This window comes from Leptodactylus fuscus, chromosome 7 (genome assembly GCF_031893055.1).
Source record: "Leptodactylus fuscus isolate aLepFus1 chromosome 7, aLepFus1.hap2, whole genome shotgun sequence".
NCBI classification, from domain to species: Eukaryota; Metazoa; Chordata; class Amphibia; order Anura; family Leptodactylidae; genus Leptodactylus; species Leptodactylus fuscus.
In genome coordinates this window covers 29,822,693-29,841,880 of record NC_134271.1, presented here as the reverse complement: position 1 = coordinate 29,841,880, position 19,188 = coordinate 29,822,693, and the positions used below count along the sequence as shown (strand labels likewise).

Sequence of the window (19,188 nt, the reverse complement as noted above, 5' to 3'; positions counted from 1 at the left end):
TTACCGGATTATCAGAAAATGTCCCTGGGGATACATGACCGCCTCAGGGATATGGGTAAATATACATTTAAAAAAAAAAAAATTAATAATGTTACTTACAAAGTAGGAGGGGGGAGGGTGTTTAGAGTAGTGTAGGGTTTTTAAAATATCACAGACAACCCCTTTATGGGAGTCTGTCACCAGAACTCAGTGCTGCAAACAGAGCGCTTAAGACCACCTGAATTAAACAATGTTGTCCTCTTGTGATGCTCTGCTGCACAGATATTGCAGTTCTCGGGGTATTTTTTTTTATCAATATGCAAGTGACCTCTTTAGAGCACTGAGGGGGTTGTCATTTACTTCTTTAGAGCAATGGTGAGGCCTTCATTGCTTCTAACTGTTCATTTGCATATTGATAAAAACAGGGATCAATCACCAACTGAGATAAAGATTCAGAAGGAGAAAACAAAACTGTTTATATTATGCCGAAAACTGGTGTAAGGCTTAGGGAGCATTCACATTACCGTCAGTGTCCGACAGGTAGTGTCCGACAGGTAGTGTCCGCTCAAAATCTGGAACGGACATTAGGAGCGGACACTAGCAGTGTCCGTGACACCTGTCATTTATTTAAATGGAGATTGAGTGCGTTCTTTTGCACTCCGTGCCCTTCCTTCACTGTCCACATGTAAAGATGTCCAACTTTTCAAGCGGACAGAAAACCCCGACATGTCAGGTTTTCTGTCCACTTGAAAAGTCGGACATCTTTACAAGCGGACAGTGAAAGAAGGGCACGGAGTGCAAAAGAACGCACCCGATCGCCATTTAAATAAATGACAGGTGTCACAGACACAGCTAGTGTCCGCTCCTAATGTCCGTTCCAGATTTTGAGCAGACACTAGGAGCGGACACTACCTGTCGGACACAGACGGTAGTGTGAACGCCCCCTAAGGCTCTATGTAGTAGGCTGCAGCAAAAAAGTGCTGCAGGAAAAACTGTGGCGGCAACAAATTATGGTTTTTCCCGCAGAAAGTTTTCCGGTGCTTCTATAGATATAATTTACATGTGCGATTTCCAAAAGCGAAGCCTATCTGCTGCGCGTATTCTTTCACAATGTGTGGATGGGATTCACTAGAATGCAGTGACTGTAAAACACTGCGTTGGGGCCCCAGCCTAAGTAATATAATGACCCCGTTCACACCATGCCTCTTTTTCAGAAAGTGGTACTAGTAGCATAAAAACACCTTGAGCAAAAATTTTGCACAAATCACATTTAAAGTCATAAAGCTACAATTTGCAATCAATTTTATACCCGTTACCATTGGAATACTCGTAGCAAGCCCTATAGCCCATGCCGCTTTTCCACCACAAGAAAACAGCGTGCAGGTATTGTATTGTGACTAGAGATGAGCGAATACTATTCGAAACAGCAGTTTCAAATAGCACGCTCCCATAGGAATGAATGGGAGCGGCCGGCGTGCAGAGAGTTAAGCGGCCAGACGCTGGCTGTGTCCATTCATTCCTATGGGAGCGTGCTATTCGAAACTGCTGTTTCGAATAGTATTCGCTCATCTCTAATTGTGACCTGTAGATTTCTGAAGCTGATCCTGCACCAAAAAGTCTAAAAATTCTGCCAGAGCTGAATTCACAGAGTAGAAGTCATATTCCTCTGCCTCCCCTACTGTTGCTCCAACTCTCAGTCACATGACTGACTCTAATCTACTCTATGGACCAGCAGCCGGGGTAGAGCGGAGTCAGTGACATCACATACAGGAGGCAGGGGAGACAGCAGACATAGGCTTACGGTAATACTGGGGCTCCGGGGGACTTTGCTATGTTAATGTGTCGTCTTTAAAGAGGTCACATTGGGAGAAATAAAGCTTTATCACTTCTGTTATGTCCGTTTTAATAAATACTGGTATTCTTCAGAAAATTATTCTAGAACATCTGCTCTTAGAAATTTATGTTAGACCGTTCCTCTGTTATTCCTCCTAGAAATTCATGAATAAATTTATGACTAGTGTGGGGAAGTTAGCTTGGTAGAAGCGATAGTGCGGACCCAAACAGTCAAAACAGGGACACAAAATGTGCAGCAAACTGGTTTATTTAGAAAAAGAAAACAAAAAACAAACAAAAAAAAACCCATGAAAAATAAATAAGCCAGGACTTCAAGACCAAAATAAATAAAACAAAATACAGCCTTAACTTCAGACAAAAAACAAAAAAAAAACAAAACCCTGCTCGTCTGAGCAACTAACTAAACAGAACTGATAACCTAACTATATATGTGGCTTACTACCAGCCACACAAAGAAAAAAATGAAATATTGTCTCACCGGACTCTGTTACAGGACAGAACCATACACCTCCTCCTTTCAACTCATGGAACTGCCATGAACTGCAGGCTCTGCATCCTTTTATGGGTCAGTAATGAGCCCAGGATCTACACCTGGACTGAGGCCTACTCCAGATCCACCTTGGACCAAACATACATCAGAAACCTGGGGCTGATATATCTGGACTCCAGCACTCTGCTTGCCACCTTCTTACACTAGGTATTACCGAGGCGTTCCCCTACACATTTGGACACTATCCAAGCAGTGAAGACTCTGATATCCAGACCATCCAGACATCAATTTATTTCTAGAAGTTGTCGGAGGAACAACAGACAAAACACAGTTGTAAGAAAAGATGCCCTAGAATTGTGTCATCATTGGCAATACAACCAATAACTATATTAGAAATGTCAGGAGAGGTGTCAAGTTCTGTTTAATAGGGAGCAGAAATAGGTGTAGAGACAAAAAATGTGACCTGCTAATAATAGGAAAAATTTCAATAAAAATCTAAACTTTTTGAAGTCTGTGCGAACCGGATACGGCCCTCGATACATGGTTCCAGTATGTGTCTTTTACCATACAACCTCCCTTGTAATAATTCCCATCTCATGTTCGACAGCTAAACTGCTAGCTCTTCGTGCCTTGTAAACCCCCCCCCCCCCCCCCCACTTCCTTAAAGGCTTTCCATATGATTCAACTAAAGACGACTTCAAAAATTATGTGGCAATATTCGCTTTTTCTCCAACTGGCATTCTTAGGAATTTTAACAATTTTCCTATTAGAAAACAAAACAAAACCCAAGCGCAATGAATACTCCAAGTCATAAAAAAACAAGCCCAAGTGAGATTAACTATTTCCATCACATGTCTAAAGAGCCTTCAAGCAGTGTGGTATATGGAAGCAAAACTCAAAAAAAAAGCTAATTCCCCTTTTTGGCAGCATTTCACTCCGTCTTCTCTATTGGGGTCTTCGAGTGGACGTTACACACCAGCATGCCTCCTCGACTGACAAAGATCCACCCAGGGCTGCCGGAGAAAGAAGGGCTAAACAATACCAGATGCCATCAATCAAAATGGGTTGCGCCATATTAGCATCAAAGGGTATTACTCAATCTCTAGTCTGCGCACATATCAAACGGTGAATGCACTGTTAATAGCTCTCACTTGCTAAAGCCAAATTTTAACATATAAAAAAAAAAAAAAAAAAAACTACCATAAAAAGGAGCAAGACTGCATATATTAGCAACCTTCTGCTTACACTCTGTAAGAGACAGGACTGTATCATCTGAAGCCAGAGAATCCTGCCACACTCTGCAAGTATAGGGGCAGGTACTGGTTTATATATCGTAGCATTGTGCAACCAAGCCGCCCTGACAGACAGAGGTTTTATCGTAATATACATGGCTCCCATTTTCAAGAACAATTTCTGATTTCATGAGGAGACAAGATAATTTTTTATCCTTGGGGAAACAGCTCCATTCTAGTCCACTGGCAGCTTATGGAATTACAGTTCAGCCTCAAGTCAGCGGCATGGGAAGAGAAGTGAAAAGGACACCCCCTTTTCTTAAATGTCATTGAACCTTCATAATGTTACATTACATTATTCTCCGCAGCAATTTTTCCCTTAAGCATATTTAAAGTCAATGCAGTATCTACAGATATAGCATTTCCCAAAGGGGGATGGTCAATTCGGTTTCATACCATCTAGAAACGAGCAAAACAAAATACAGCCTTAACTTCAGACAAAAACAAAATAAAAACCTGCTCGTCTGAGCAATTTACTAAACAGAACTGATAACCTAACTATACATGTGGTTTACTTTCAGCCACACAAACAAAACAGGCGCAATATTGTCTCACCGGACTCAGGGTTACAGGACAGTCCTACACATCTCCTGTCACTGCAATTTTTACAGCATATGAAAGTAGAGGTTCACCATTCGAAGTGACCTCCCCCTACCTTTGCTACAGTTTTACATACTGGCATATAGATACAGCTGCATATAGATTTTCCCTGGCACCAGCTCAGAGGTACAGAGAATTCTGGAGCTTTTTTCATACAATACTCACTTTAAAGAATCTAAGAAGACCTGCACATTTTAAGTTAAAAGGATAGTTAGGATCAGGACAGTCCCATATACTTTAGATAGCCAACCGCTCCAGCTAATATTTCTGCTCGATTAGGCCACTCCCACTGCAGACAAGTTTACGGTCTAGGTTTTAGGTTCACACCAAGTTTGGGCTCTACGTTCAGGAAAGTTGCCAATAAACAAATCTTAAGTGTCCTTAGGCCGGGTTCACACGGAGTATTCTGGCTCGTCATTTGGTACGTAGACGCCGCGGGAGGATTTGCGGGCCGAACACGCTCCCATTGTTTTCAATGGGAGCCGGTACCGTACACGCGGCGCTATTTTGCGGCCGCCACAAAATCACGGCTGCAAAATAGCGACGCGTGTACGGTACCGGCTCCCATTGAAAACAATGGGAGCGTATACGGCCCGCAAATCCTCCTGCGGCGTCTACGTACCAAATGACGAGCCAGAATACTCCGTGTGAACCCGGCCTTAGTATGCAGTTTGCAAGACATTTAGCAAAAATGTCACCTTATGGCACACTGACTGTCTGGATTAGTAAAACTAACTTACCCCTCCCCCACTGCACCTCTGCCTGTTCAGATCCCAAGAACGAAGAATTAACCTACAGAACTATAAAAAATAAATCTGCCACACTTCAGAGTAGCTCCTCACCCCTAAACATTGCAACCAATTCCAGCCCATAGTTGGTCTAGACCTACTGCAGATCCCTCTATGGCTTCTATACTATAAACATCTCATATACTGTACATTAAATATATGTATATCAGTTGACAAAAATTAAAGGGCATGTCGAAGACTGAATAGAGAAGGACTATCCTTGATCCGTGAGGGTGCCAGATCTCTGATCCCCACCAACGTGATATTGAAGGTCTATTCTTAGGATGGGTTATCCACATCAGATCTTGGACATCCCTTTAAAGTGTCTGATGTTTTTGTCAGCCACTATGACACAGCCAAGCCTTTAAGCCCGTACAATGTTGACCATGTTCCACCATTTCTCCATTCCACTATTCCTCAATCTGCTTTTCTTCTCTGTCGATGGTGTCGAATTAGCACAAAGTGTAAAAGTAAATCTTCGCCCTAAAAGAGAAGTTGTCTGCGTGTTACGAAGGTCCCTGCACGCCGCCGAAGGGCGTTCACGAGAAGGGTGCACATTTACCATCAGAAGGAATGATTTTAAGGCAGGTCAAGTACCAAGAAAAAGAGGGTGAAAACAGAGAGAACCATTTAAAGGAGTTGCCTTTGAAGGGCTCTCCTGAATAGAGGAAGAAAGTACTTGTCAGATTTGAGCTGAAGTGAAAGCCACTTGTGCTGGTGAAGGGTACAGATGGCAGGGAAGAGGTGGCGTTAATGAGTTCTATTATGCTTTTATCGCACGGTGAAGGCAAGGCCTGTTTCTGGATTAGGATTTTCTCGATTTTCCCACAGTGAGGAGCTACTCAGTCAAAATATGGGGTTAGGTCATTTCAGTGAACGCATTGCAAGTTACTGAAATACCTTCATGGCAGTAAGTACTTTACTAAGGAAATGAGCAAAATTGTAAAATAGATTGATATTGACAATTGAATATATTATAGCGACGTCTATTTTAGTAAAGGCAGCGCAAACCCACACAATCGAACCATCTTTGGGCCATCTCAAAGATGTCGGTCAGTATGCAAATAATAGGGTCCAAGTGAACATCCGCCAGGTCTCTGGCCGTCTTCTCAAAGAAATCATCCCAGTGAGAGACCTTTCGCTATATGAAGTCACAACCATCCGAACCATATTTTGTCAGAACTTCACATGATACCATTCAGGAACCGGCACAGACAGATGAGGGCCCCTGTGCAAGAACCATGTACACACCAAAAAGTGTGAGCTACAGCATAAAGCATCGTAAACTCAAGCTTATTCAATTTACTAGATAGCAAGCAACTGCTTTCAAGATGATAGTAGGCCCCCTTACCTACTGGCCCCCGTGCAGCTGCATAGACTGCATCAATGGTACGTTCTCCCCTGGTATTGTTCCTCTGGTATTCCTCCTTAAAGAGGACCTTTCACCGATTGGGGCACAGGCAGTTCAATACACTGCTGGAAAGCTGACAGTGCGCTGAGTTCAGAGCACTGTCAGCTTTCCCGATCTGTGCCCCGGGTAAAACGTTATCGGTCCCGGTACCGTAGCGCTTTACAGTCAGAAGGGCGTTTCTGACAGTTAGCCAGGGACGCCCTTCTGCCCAGCAGCGCCGATCGTGCTGTACAGTGTGAGCGGGGAGGAACGTCCCCTCCCTCTGCTCACAGTACACGTCCATAGACGAGTATTATCAGGAGGGAGGGGGCGTTCCTCCCCGCTCCACAGTACAGCGCAATAGGCGCTGCTGAGCAGAAGGGCGTCCCTGGCTAACTGTCAGAAACGCCCTTCTGACTGTAAAGCGCTACGGTACCGGGACCGATAACGTTTTACCCGGGGCACAGATCGGGAAAGCCGATAGTGCGCTGAATTCAGCGCACTGTCAGCTTTCCAGCAGTATATAGAACTGCCTGTGCCCAATCTGATGAACGGTCCTCTTTAAGTGTTCCAACAACTAGGTGTCATTTCCCTGGTTAAAACCGGGATTCAAGAAATGACCAACTTCTCTTTTTTTTCCACAGCCCGACTCAATGGCTGGCAGCCACGGTCAGTCAGTCAGGGCTCACTAGTTCATTAAAAAGCAAGTGATGGAAGTCCTATGTAAGTATATATGTCATAAACTATGCATATAATTAAGTATACTATATTAATAATAGAAAATGTTTGTCTCTGTACCGTGTTAGCCAGTAGGTAGGAAATATAAAAAAACAAAACTAAAAACTTGAGTCTTCAGTAGTTGATACCTTTTTTAATGGCCAACTAATAATGATGGTAGATTACAACGTTTCGAAGCTCTCGGCTTCTTCTTCAGGTATATCTAAAAACAATTTCTGATGGCTGCATATTTATGTATTCCTATGTGTCCCTCTGTACATAAATATGCATCCTTCAGAAATTGTTTTTAGATATACCTGAAGAAGAAGCCGAGAGCTTCGAAACGTTGTAATCTACCATCATTATTAGTTAGCCATTAAAAAGGGTATCACCTACTAAAGACTCAAGTTTTTTGTTTTTTTTTATATATATTAATAATGGTATCCTATAATTCATTTTTCATTTTATTCTGAAGGCGGAGTCTAAATTTTTTCCATCTCCACTCAAAGTTCTTCGCAACTCCAACTCCACAACCTTTAGGCTAAGGCCCCACGTAGCGGGCCATAGCCAAAAAGCGCTGTGGTAAAAACTGGGATGGAATCGCATTGCATTTTTCCGTACCGCTTTCAGTCCCTATTTCTGTGGGTATAATTGACCTTCTGCAATTTACAAAAACGCAATAGTTTTTGAAATTGCAGCTTTTCCGCTGCGGATATTTTTACAAATTCACCAAATCGTGACCATTTACAATAAAAAGGGGTAAATGGTTTTGAGTTTTTACATGATCATGCACACAAAGTCGCACCACCAGGACACGGGCCTTGCCTCTGTCTTAGGAGATAGAACATGCGGTTTCCTACATATGGGTTAATAACCTATAACACAATAAGACAGGCCCCGCGCGTGCTTGTGGCAAGTTCTCCGCTTCCCTCTCTGCTTGATTCTTGTAATCCCCACTAATCTACCGTGTGTCCATTAAAGAACCTCAAAGCACAAACGTGACCGTCCTCCTCGTCCCGACATGAGTTGTTCTCACACAGAATCTCAGTGACCATGAATCTCTGCCAATTAACATACACAACTATAAATCTTCCCCCACAAAGTGTAAAACCATATGTTGAAGAAGCGGACTCATTTTCCCAAGTGCCTGCCAAAGAGACAAGCGAGACATTTAGAGGTCGGGAACAATGTTGCCACAGGGTGCCAAATTTACAGGAAAAAGACCTATAGGCCGCTGTCACGCAAACGTTTGACAAGTGTTGCCAAATGGCTCCATAGGCTGCGAGGGCAGTGACTGAGCTCTTTGTGTTCCAGCTTAACACTGCACATGGGGGGAAAAAAAAATCCCAAACCTATAAATGCTGGATTCTACACGTGAAAGTTTACAAATAGCAGCACACAGTCATCCTAGTAGTTCTGGAAATCTTGCTAGAGATTTACAGTTTTCTTAAACATTTTCAAAGACGACAACCTCAAAATACAAGACAAACCGCCAACCACTCAAATGCGTAAAAAAAACCACACAGATATCTGAATATTTACAGAAAATACCGACAATTTAGAATGACCCACATTACAAATATATTAATCCACTGAGGGTCATTCAAGAGGCAGGAAATGAAGAGGAAGTCCTCCCCATGGTGGAAAGCCAATGAGAGCACTGCCATTCTGTTGAGGCGTTCCAGCGCCAATTAGGCCCAGATGAATGAGGAGTCATGAACCGTGGACAGATATATATATATATATTAGGAAAGAAGCTGAACTCTGTGATATATAGGATTATATGATAGAGGGAGAGAAGCTGAGCTCTGTGGTATATAGAGTTATAGGATAGAGGGAGAGAAGCTGAGCTCTGATATATAGGGTTATATGATAGGAGAGGAGCTGAGCTCTGTGATATATAGGATTATATGATAGAGGAGAGAAGCTGAGCGCTGTAATATATAGAATTATATGATAGAGGGAGAGAAGCTGAGCTCTGTGATATATAGGTATACACTCACCGGCCACTTTATTAGGTACACCATGCTAGTAATGGGTTGGACCCCCTTTTGCCTTCAGAACTGCCTCAATTCTTCGTGGCATAGATTCAATAAGGTGCTGGAAGCATTCCTCAGAGATTTTGGTCCATATTGACATGATGGCATCACACAATTGCCGCAGATTTATCGGCTGCACATCCATGATGCGAATCTCCCGTTCCACCACATCCCAAAGATGCTCTATTGGATTGAGATCTGGTGACTGTGGAGGCCATTGGAGTACAGTGACCTCATTGTCATGTTCAAGAAATCAGTCTGAGATGATTCCAGCTTTATGACATGGCATTGCATTATCCTGCTGAAAGTAGCCATCAGATGTTGGGTACATTGTGGTCATAAAGGGATGGACATGGTCAGCAACAATACTCAGGTAGGCTTTGGCGTTGCAACGATGCTCAATTGGTACCAAGGGGCCCAAAGAGTGCCAAGAAAATATTCCCCACACCATGACACCACCACCACCAGCCTGAACCGTTGATACATGGCAGGATGGATCCATGCTTTCATGTTGTTGATGCCAAATTCTGACCCTACCATCCGAATGTTGCAGCAGAAATCGAGACTCATCAGACCAGGCAACGTTTTTCCAATCTTCAATTGTCCAATTTCGATGAGCTTGTGCAAATTGTACCCTCAGTTTCCTGTTCTTAGCTGAAAGGAGTGGCACCCGGTGTGGTCTTCTGCTGCTGTAGCCCATCTGCCTCAAAGTTCTACGTACTGTGCGTTCAGAGATGCTCTTCTGGCTACCTTGGTTGTAACGGGTGGCTATTTGAGTCACTGTTGCCTTTCTATCAGCTCGAACCAGTCTGGCCATTCTCCTCTGACCTCTGGCATCAACAACGCATTTCCGTCCACAGAACTGCCGCTCACTGGATGTTTTTTCTTTTTCGGACCATTCTCTGTAAACCCTAGAGATGGTTGTGCGTGAAAATCCCAGTAAATCAGCAGTTTCTGAAATACTCAGACCAGCCCTTCTGGCACCAACAACCATGCCACGTTCAAAGGCACTCAAATCACCTTTCTTCCCCATACTGATGCTCGGTTTGAACTGCAGGAGATTGTCTTGACCATGTCTACATGCCTAAATGCACTGAGTTGCCGCCATGTGATTGGCTGATTAGAAATTAAGTGTTAACGAGCAGTTGGACAGGTGTACCTAATAAAGTGGCCGGTGAGTGTATATGATAGAGGGAGAGAAGCTGAGCTCTGTGATATATAGGGGAGAGAAGCTGAGTTCTATGATATATAGGTTTCTATGACAGAGTGCAAAAGGCTGGGGTTATATTATTTAGAGCAGGATTTCGAGCAAATCCTGATAGTACTCCTAGTAATCCTGCGAATGAGAGTCCTGCTTACTCAGCCCATACAGGATGAATGACAGCCTTCTGTGTCAATCACTGTGTGTGGGCGGAGTAATCAGGACTCTCCCGGACTAGGAGTCCTGCTCAGATTATCTAGACCTACATAGCTTCTCTCGCACAGATAGGAAAGAGAAAGATTTCTGTAAATACAGAACACACAATACTGAATCATCGTCTTTTTCAGGAGTATTGTTCACAATATGTAAAAAGTAGATATCCCAAAAAATTGCTCAAAAGAGGAAGTTATATTCAGATTTCAGGTAGTATTCACACATACAGTAAGTGATTCCAACATAATACGTTATTCAAGTAAACAAAACTGGTTTAATTTAATTAAAAACTATTTAACAATTAGCGATGACCAAAACATTAGCAATCTCATAAAAAGTCGCTATATTACCTACCTCTATTTTGTCTGTCTTGGCATCACCCCAGTAAAGTTTGCCTTCTTGGAGGTCCAGAGCCAGTCCATTAGGCCAACCCAAAGATGAATTTACAAGAATAGTCCTCTCTGATCCATCCAAATAAGCAGATTCAATCTTTGGTTTTTCACCCCAATCTGTCCAGTACATGTACCTATATAAAAAAAAAGATAAAACACTATAAAAACACACTATAACAATAGACAGAACATAAGTATAATAGATTTCTAACAAAAAAACACATTTCATATGTTAATTAAAAAATTTGTAAAAAAGTAACTTACCCAGTCAGTGGATTTAACACAATGGCCCTCGGCTCATCCAGGTTTTCGGATATTAAGATTTTCCTGGAAGTGCCATTGAGTCGTGTTACTTCAATACGGTCAGTCCCAGTGTCTGTCCAGTAAAGATTTCGGGCCACCCAGTCAACTGCTATTCCATCTGGATGTTGTACCTCTGTGGTCACCAAAGTCTGTGCTCCAGAACCATCCAGATAGGCCCGCCTAATTGCTCGAACCTCATCATCAGTCCAATAGATGTATCCTTCCACTGGGTCGTAGTCAATAGCAATGGCATGCCTTATATCATCGATCTGGAGTACAATGTCTGTAAAATCTGGCATGTCTAAAGAGATCCTTCGCAAGTCTGTCCTTCTTGCAAGAAGTAGGACATCATCGGCTCCTGCAATAACCATGGACACATTGTAATATAATGAACATTTTCATGGAATATATTATAGGATTAAAATAACACTACATGATAAAGTGATTAATATTACTGTTATGATATTGCGATAACACAATGGGGTTCTCTGCCTTGGAAAAACCCAACTTGTACTGGTGCTAAAGGCATACCAACATCTGATCCAAGGATTGAGGTTCTTCTCCAGAAGCACATGAATATACACTCACCGGCCACTTTATTAGGTACACCTGTCCAACTGCTCGTTAACACTTAATTTCTAATCAGCCAATCACATGGCGGCAACTCAGTGCATTTAGGCATGTAGACATGGTCAAGACAATCTCCTGCAGTTCAAACCGAGCATCAGTATGGGGAAGAAAGGTGATTTGAGTGCCTTTGAACGTGGCATGGTTGTTGGTGCCAGAAGGGCTGGTCTGAGTATTTCAGAAACTGCTGATCTACTGGGATTTTCACGCACAACCATCTCTAGGGTTTACAGAGACTGGTCCGGAAAAGAAAAAACATCCAGTGAGCGGCAGTTCTGTGGGCGGAAATGCGTTGTCGATGCCAGAGGTCAGAGGAGAATGGCCAGACTGGTTCGAGCTGATAGAAAGGCAACAGTGACTCAAATAGCCACCCGTTACAACCAAGGTAGCCAGAAGAGCATCTCTGAACGCCGCACAGTACGTCGAACTTTGAGGCAGATGGGCTACAGCAGCAGAAGACCACACCGGGTGCCACTCCTTTCAGCTAAGAACAGGAAACTGAGGCTACAATTTGCACAAGCTCATCGAAATTGGACAATTGAAGATTGGAAAAACGTTGCCTGGTCTGATGAGTCTCGATTTCTGCTGCGACATTCGGATGGTAGGGTCAGAATTTGGCGTCAACAACATGAAAGCATGGATCCATCCTGCCTTGTATCAACGGTTCAGGCTGGTGGTGGTGGTGTCATGGTGTGGGGAATATTTTCTTGGCACTCTTTGGGCCCCTTGGTACCAATTGAGCATCGTTGCAACACCAAAGCCTACCTGAGTATTGTTGCTGACCATGTCCATCCCATTATGACCACAATGTACCCAACATCTGATGGCTACTTTCAGCAGGATAATGCGCCATGTCATAAAGCTGGAATCATCTCAGACTGGTTTCTTGAACATGACAATGAGTTCACTGTACTCCAATGGCCTCCACAGTCACCAGATCTCAATCCAATAGAGCATCTTTGGGATGTGGTGGAACAGGAGATTCGCATCATGGATGTGCAGCCGACAAATCTGCGGCAACTGTGTGATGCCATCATGTCAATATGGACCAAAATCTCTGAGGAATGCTTCCAGCACCTTGTTGAATCTATGCCACGAAGAATTGAGGCAGTTCTGAAGGCAAAAGGGGGTCCAACCCGTTACTAGCATGGTGTACCTAATAAAGTGGCCGGTGAGTGTATATGGACATATCTGAAATAACTCACCTCTTGACATGCTACAATTCCTAATACAGTCCCTGCTACAGTTCAATAGCCACATGTAGGTCGTAGGCAATGGTACCTGTGTTGGTTCTGCCCATTACAGAGCTACTAATAAGTATAAATATGGGAAATCAGAGAAGACATGGGCTTAGATGTACTATTAGGTCAGATGAGTATACTTAGGCAGGCAGTTTGAAAACGCACCAGATTTATCACAGTGGCTGATGAATATGGTGTATCTTTACACAGTCTAGTCTACTTTTATTTGGCTGCTCTTACACGACCGTATTGAATGTACGGTCCGCAAGTTGCTGATCGGCAACATAGACTCCGCAGATGTCCGTGTCCTGCCGCACTCGCCCATAGAGTTCTATGGGCGAGCCCGTGCAGTGCTGCAATTCACGGACATTACGGACATGTTCTATAAATTGCGGACCACGGTTGCGGCCCGGCCACACCATAGATAAAATATCCGGTGGTGTAAGAGGCCGCATTGAATATAATGTGGCCGCAATCGAAAACCCTCAATTGCGGACCATTTGCAGACTTACACTACGGCCATGTCAGACCAGCCTTACACCACTCTTTAGATTAGTTTTAGCCCAAACTAGATGCACTAACATGTGTCACATCATTGTCTAGTCTTAACTACAACAGTACATCTAGGCCACTTATCTATTTTTTTTTTACATTTTTTTATTTATTATGTAGATTGAGAGCCCCATATAGGGATCAAAATGTACTTTTTTTCCCCCCTATGTCTTTGTAGAATGGGAGGAAATCCACGCAAATGAGGGGAGAACATACAAACTCCTTGCAGATGTTGTTCCTGGCGGGATTCGAACCCAGGACTCCAGCTCTGCAAGGCCACAGTGCTAACCACTGAGTCACCGTGTTGCCCCATCAATCACTTCCTGACTATATCATGTATCAAAAAAAATTTAAAGAAATGTTCAAACCGACACAAATGTGACGCACAATACAAGATAAATCTACATGTGAATGAATGGTTATGTCACTTCTTACAGAGACATCCCATCAAACTTGCTCTATAATTCTGGGGGAGGTGGTGGTGGTGGTGGTGGGGGGGATCACTCCATAGAGATCACCAATATGCTTTTAATCTACAAATCTCTGATCAAAGATGAAATACACCGCTACCCTGTATGAATGAAGCATGCCATTTCATTATCATAAGCCTACAACAAGAACATGAAAGGGACATCAATCACACCGGTGGGACCCGGGGATGGAGCCATAGTCAATGCTTCATTCATGAAAATACAGAAACTAGTTTTCAGAGAAGCCGTCACTACAGGATACAATGTGGTTTAGGTTCACACCAGTCATCTCAATGCTGATCCTATATGGCAGAACAAGGAACCTTACGTCATACGCAAAAACCTACCAATGTGTCTTTTATCATTGTCAGTATATACATTATACTGTATATACAATAGGAGAATCACCTAAGGATACAAATAGATTGTACAGCACAGTATAAGGTCTCATTGAAACTACTGTGTGATTTCTATGTCTATCCACATGGCTGGTTTTTTTATGGACAGTTTTAATGGATGTCCTATTTTTTTCGTTTTTCATATTCAAATCTATGAGGCATCCATGCTTTTCACCTCCATTTTTGTTTCAGTGTTTGTGGGAATGTAACCTAAGGGCTTGTTCACATGGGGCAAGAGGGGGCGGATTTTGACGCCGAATCCACCTCAAAATCCGCCCCCTAACATTAGAGGTCTATGTAGACCACTAGCATCCTTTTTTACGTGAGCGATTTGTTCATGCTCATGGAAAAAAGAAGCGAGCTGCCCTTTCTGCAGGCTGATTCCGCGACTGATTCGTCCGCGGCGTCCACCTCGTGACAGCACCATTCATTTGGGCCTACTCCAGAGTGGGAAGCCATGGCAGGCGCATTTTGGTCCTATTCTGACGCGGCTTCCCGCCTCAAAATCAGAACCAAAATACACGGTCCCTAGCCCCGTGTGAACTAGCTCTAAGAGATTATGAGCTAATAACATAATGTTCACACTAGTGTTGTGGTCTCAGTCAGTCATTCAGGTCTAATAGGGAACTGAACATCGAAGAGCCTGGCCGGTAAAACAGTAGTTACACACAGACACCGGTGGCTCCCATGGACTATAATGGCATCTGCTGGGTGTCGCCATTTTCAAACGGAAAGATTTTCTTAGGTTCCTATGGTGCAAATGTGAACCCAGCCTGAACACACTAAGCAACAATGAGGCCTTTCCAAATGGAGAATACTTTTCTAAATTGAGGCTAAGGCCCACTTTGCGAAAACGCAGCTTTTTTTTTTTGTTGTAGATTTTGCTGCATTTTTTTGAGCCAAATCCCAGAATGGCCACAAAAAACGAATGGGAACTATATAGAAAGTTCTTATACTACTACCTTCTGCTCAATCTTCTCCTGGCTTTGGTTCAAAAAACTGCAGCAAAATCTGCAACGTGGGGCCTTAGCCTGTAGGGGTTTTCCAGCTGCATCAAGGAGAGCAAAATGGCCGGTCTTTTAACGTTTCCATTTGTTGTATAAAATACAAAGAATGTGTCAAATTCCCCATAACACAAATTTTAGGCCGGGACCGCATGGGATGGAAACATCACGGGCAAAATGGCAGCATTTTACAGTACAGACAAAGTGGATGAGATTCTAGTGAATCCCATGACCACTTTGCGATAAAAACCGCCATGTGGACACGCCGTGATTTCCATAACCGGCACGGTTTTGGAAATCGCAGCATGTCCATTATACCTATGGAAACGCCAGTGGTTTCTACCAGAGGTATAATTGTAAAAGGAAAGTCCATGGAGGAAAACTCAGCAAACTATCTGTTTAAAGAGCTGCAGGAAGAACCGCGATGTGTTCCCGCCACGTTTTTTTCCCGCCACACTTTTAACTGTGGGATGTCCTGTGGGGCCTTAGTCTTAAATGGCTCTCCGTCCATCAAAAAGAAAACCTGTGAAAGTTCCTATGACTATGATAGGGGACTATAATGAGGCCATAGATGGGAACTTTACAAGACGGACTGTGAAAGGACAACGTAAAGCACCCCCTTGTATCATGTCCCATTACTCTCCCACCCACTTTACGCATGTTGTAAGGGGACAGTAACACATCTGATCAGCAGACGTAGCCTCATCCCATCATCACAGCGAGCGCTGCCTCGGAGCATGTTTTTAAATAATCTACCCCTAAAAAAGTAAATGAATGCTCAAGAGAAATCTCAAAAAGACTTATAACCAAAAAAAAAAAAAAAAAAAAAAACTTATTAAATTGATCATACTTTCTTATTCTGCACATGGCGCTCCACAAACATCTGGCATGGTTAGCAGATGACAACCAAGACATGACCGATCACCCTACATTCATTTTAGCATTGGGGACACATATTTGGATCTTTATCCCTCTTGAGTTTAAATAATAAATTTTTTTTTTTTTTTTTTTTTTTAAAAGTCATTTTCTTCGGATCCATTTCTCTTCCTCGTAAGTGCTGAAAGACAACGGTGTCTCGTAGCAAAAAAGAAACTGCCTTATATAGTAAAAAAATGCAGAGGAAAACAAAATCCATGTGAATGTGAAAAATCCCTTAGATAATAGGCAAAATTATTCTCGCACGTAATGCAGAAATTATGTTTTTCAGCGCTGGTGATAAATTTTTATTTTTATTTGCAGCACTCAATTAATCTGGTGGAAGGAAGTCGAGCACATTCCCAGACACGACATACTCGCCTGGGGCCTGTTTACAAAAAGCATTCCAAGTGTTTGAAATCTGATCCGAAACCCATCTCATGCAACCATTCTGTACGTATACACACCGAGCGCGCGGATCCATCCGCAGAAACTAGTGGTCACGTGATACATACCACCCAACAATACGTAAGATTACCAATACCAACTACCGAAAACAGTCTTCATGCAAATGGAGGAGGAGTAGCAACAGGCTGGACTGCTTAACAGGTAATTCCCTAAGTGTATCCTACAGTATATCCATCAGTCCCCATCACCTGCGAGTCTCACAATCCAAATACCCAAACTCAAATATAGACAAAAAGGTGTTTTTTGGAGTGCACGTAAAGGTAGGGGGCTACATATCATATTGTTTGGGCTGATCAATGGTACAACATGTTGCTCATGCTCATTTATAATGGCCTTGCAGAGCCAGGTTCACACATTCAGATTTTAAGATGCGATTTTTGAGTCCAAAATCAGGAGTGATTCATAAAGGAAGCAAGAACAGTCAGAAAATCCTGCAACAGAATTTTTTCTTTAACGTAGATTGTGAGCCCCATATAGGACTCACAATGTACATTTTTCCCTATCAGTATGTCTTTGGAGTATGAGAGGAAATCCACGCACACACGAGGAGAACATACAAACTCCTTGCAGATGTTGTACCTGGCGGGATTTAAACCCAGGACTCCAGCGCTGCAAAGCTGCAGTGCTAACCACTGAGCCACCGTGTAGCTCCTATCGCTACAGAACTTCTGTCCTCGCTAGGCCAATAAACACACAAATCGGGAACTACAGAAACCTGTGCTACGAAAGTCTGAATATGACCAGAGAGATCAATTGGGAAGCCATATATGTCCCAAACAATCATATGTGCGTACAGAATTATAGGGTAACCTATCTTTAATACAGTATTTTACTATGTATTATAATTAGAGATGAGCGAACACTGTTCGGATCAGCCGATCCAAACAGCACCCACCCATAGAAATGAATGGAAGTACCTGTGACGCTGACTTTGCCGGCGGCCGGCGTCACAGGTGCTTCCATTCATTTCTATTGGTGCGTGCTGTTTGGATCGGCTGATCCGAACAGTGTTCGCTCATCTCTAATTATAATCCATGTCAAAATAGACTTCATACGCATGAAGTAAAAATTGCCCAAATCCTAGGGGTTTACTAGGACTTATATATTGGTGACCAATCCTTAGCGTTGCAACCTCTTCAGTAAATCCCGAGCGCCATGCGTAACATAAGGCAAGGAGCAACCTTTGGCACTCAAGCTGCTCTGAAACTACAACCCCTAGCCCGTTCCATTCATTTCTATAGGAGCTCCAAAACAAGCAAAACAAGATAGCATGCTGGGAATTGTAGTTCCACAACAGCTAGAGTCCCAAACCCTGCCTGCAGACCCCAGCTGATCCTATGAATAGATCATCGTTAAAGCCTGCACTATTCGCTTGTCAAAAATACGGTGCTGCAGGTTGGAAAATTTTGCCTAAGCTCTTATACAGTGCTGGCACGAAGGATCCCAAAGATGACCGTATTGGGGCAAACCTATAAAAGGGCTAAACAACACCTTAAACTATCTATTAGTACTGAGTAGCTAATAGATTTGCCTTTATATAGCAGTATTGCGGTTCCCATAGGCCCGGTCGGGTTCTCCGGGAATATAATGAATGTTTCCCCAGGACTGTGAGAAAAGTACAGCCTGGAAACTAAAGATAAGCTTTCTTTTAATATGTCACTCCGCTCCCCAATTTAAAGCTTTAAAAAACAAAGGAAAAAAAGGCATTTGCTTCACAGAAGGTATGCATAAATTGTAGTTAGACAAAAACCTCCACTCTGACAAGTTCGCCCGGGCCCGTAAATTCTAAGGGGGTAGCTACGGACAACTATGGAAGTGAAAAAAAAGCACCGCTTTGGAGCAATTATACAGACTGACAAATGACTGCAAACCATTGCCATTGCACAACAGAGCTGTTCATTTGTAAATGAGCTGTCCACGGCCTTGATCAAGAAGTCTCGGTGGACGTGGCATAGAAATTAGCCGCTTGATTTCTAAAGCAAATGTTTACTGCCCACGGACATGTATATTAATGGGTTCATGTCATCCTCCGACCTTCGACCTCCAGGAGAAAAGGGAAGTCTAAATGGAAGGGCTGTATCCCGGTTGTGGGCATCTTTATTACCCATATAATGCGGCAGATTATGAGGTCATTTAGTACGTTGAGAACGCAGACAAAGGTGGCAAATGTTTTCGTCTGTAACTCTAAAGAGTGGTCTTTAGATAAAAAAAAAAAATAATATATATATATATATTATTATTCTAATATCATAATT

The 19,188-nt window shown here is 42.9% G+C and overlaps 1 protein-coding gene across 1 annotated transcript in view; it reads right to left on the bottom strand.

Annotated features, from left to right (window-relative positions):
- The window catches only part of LOC142213245 (low-density lipoprotein receptor-related protein 5-like), a 114,984-nt gene that overhangs the window by 44,083 nt on the left and 51,713 nt on the right, over nt 1-19,188 (bottom strand). Inside the window, exons 6-7 of the mRNA XM_075281530.1 lie at nt 11,220-11,616; nt 10,918-11,089 (exon numbers count right to left, since the gene is read on the bottom strand). Of these exons, the coding sequence (XP_075137631.1) occupies nt 10,918-11,089; nt 11,220-11,616 (569 nt within the window). The remainder of the gene's footprint in view (nt 1-10,917; nt 11,090-11,219; nt 11,617-19,188) is intronic.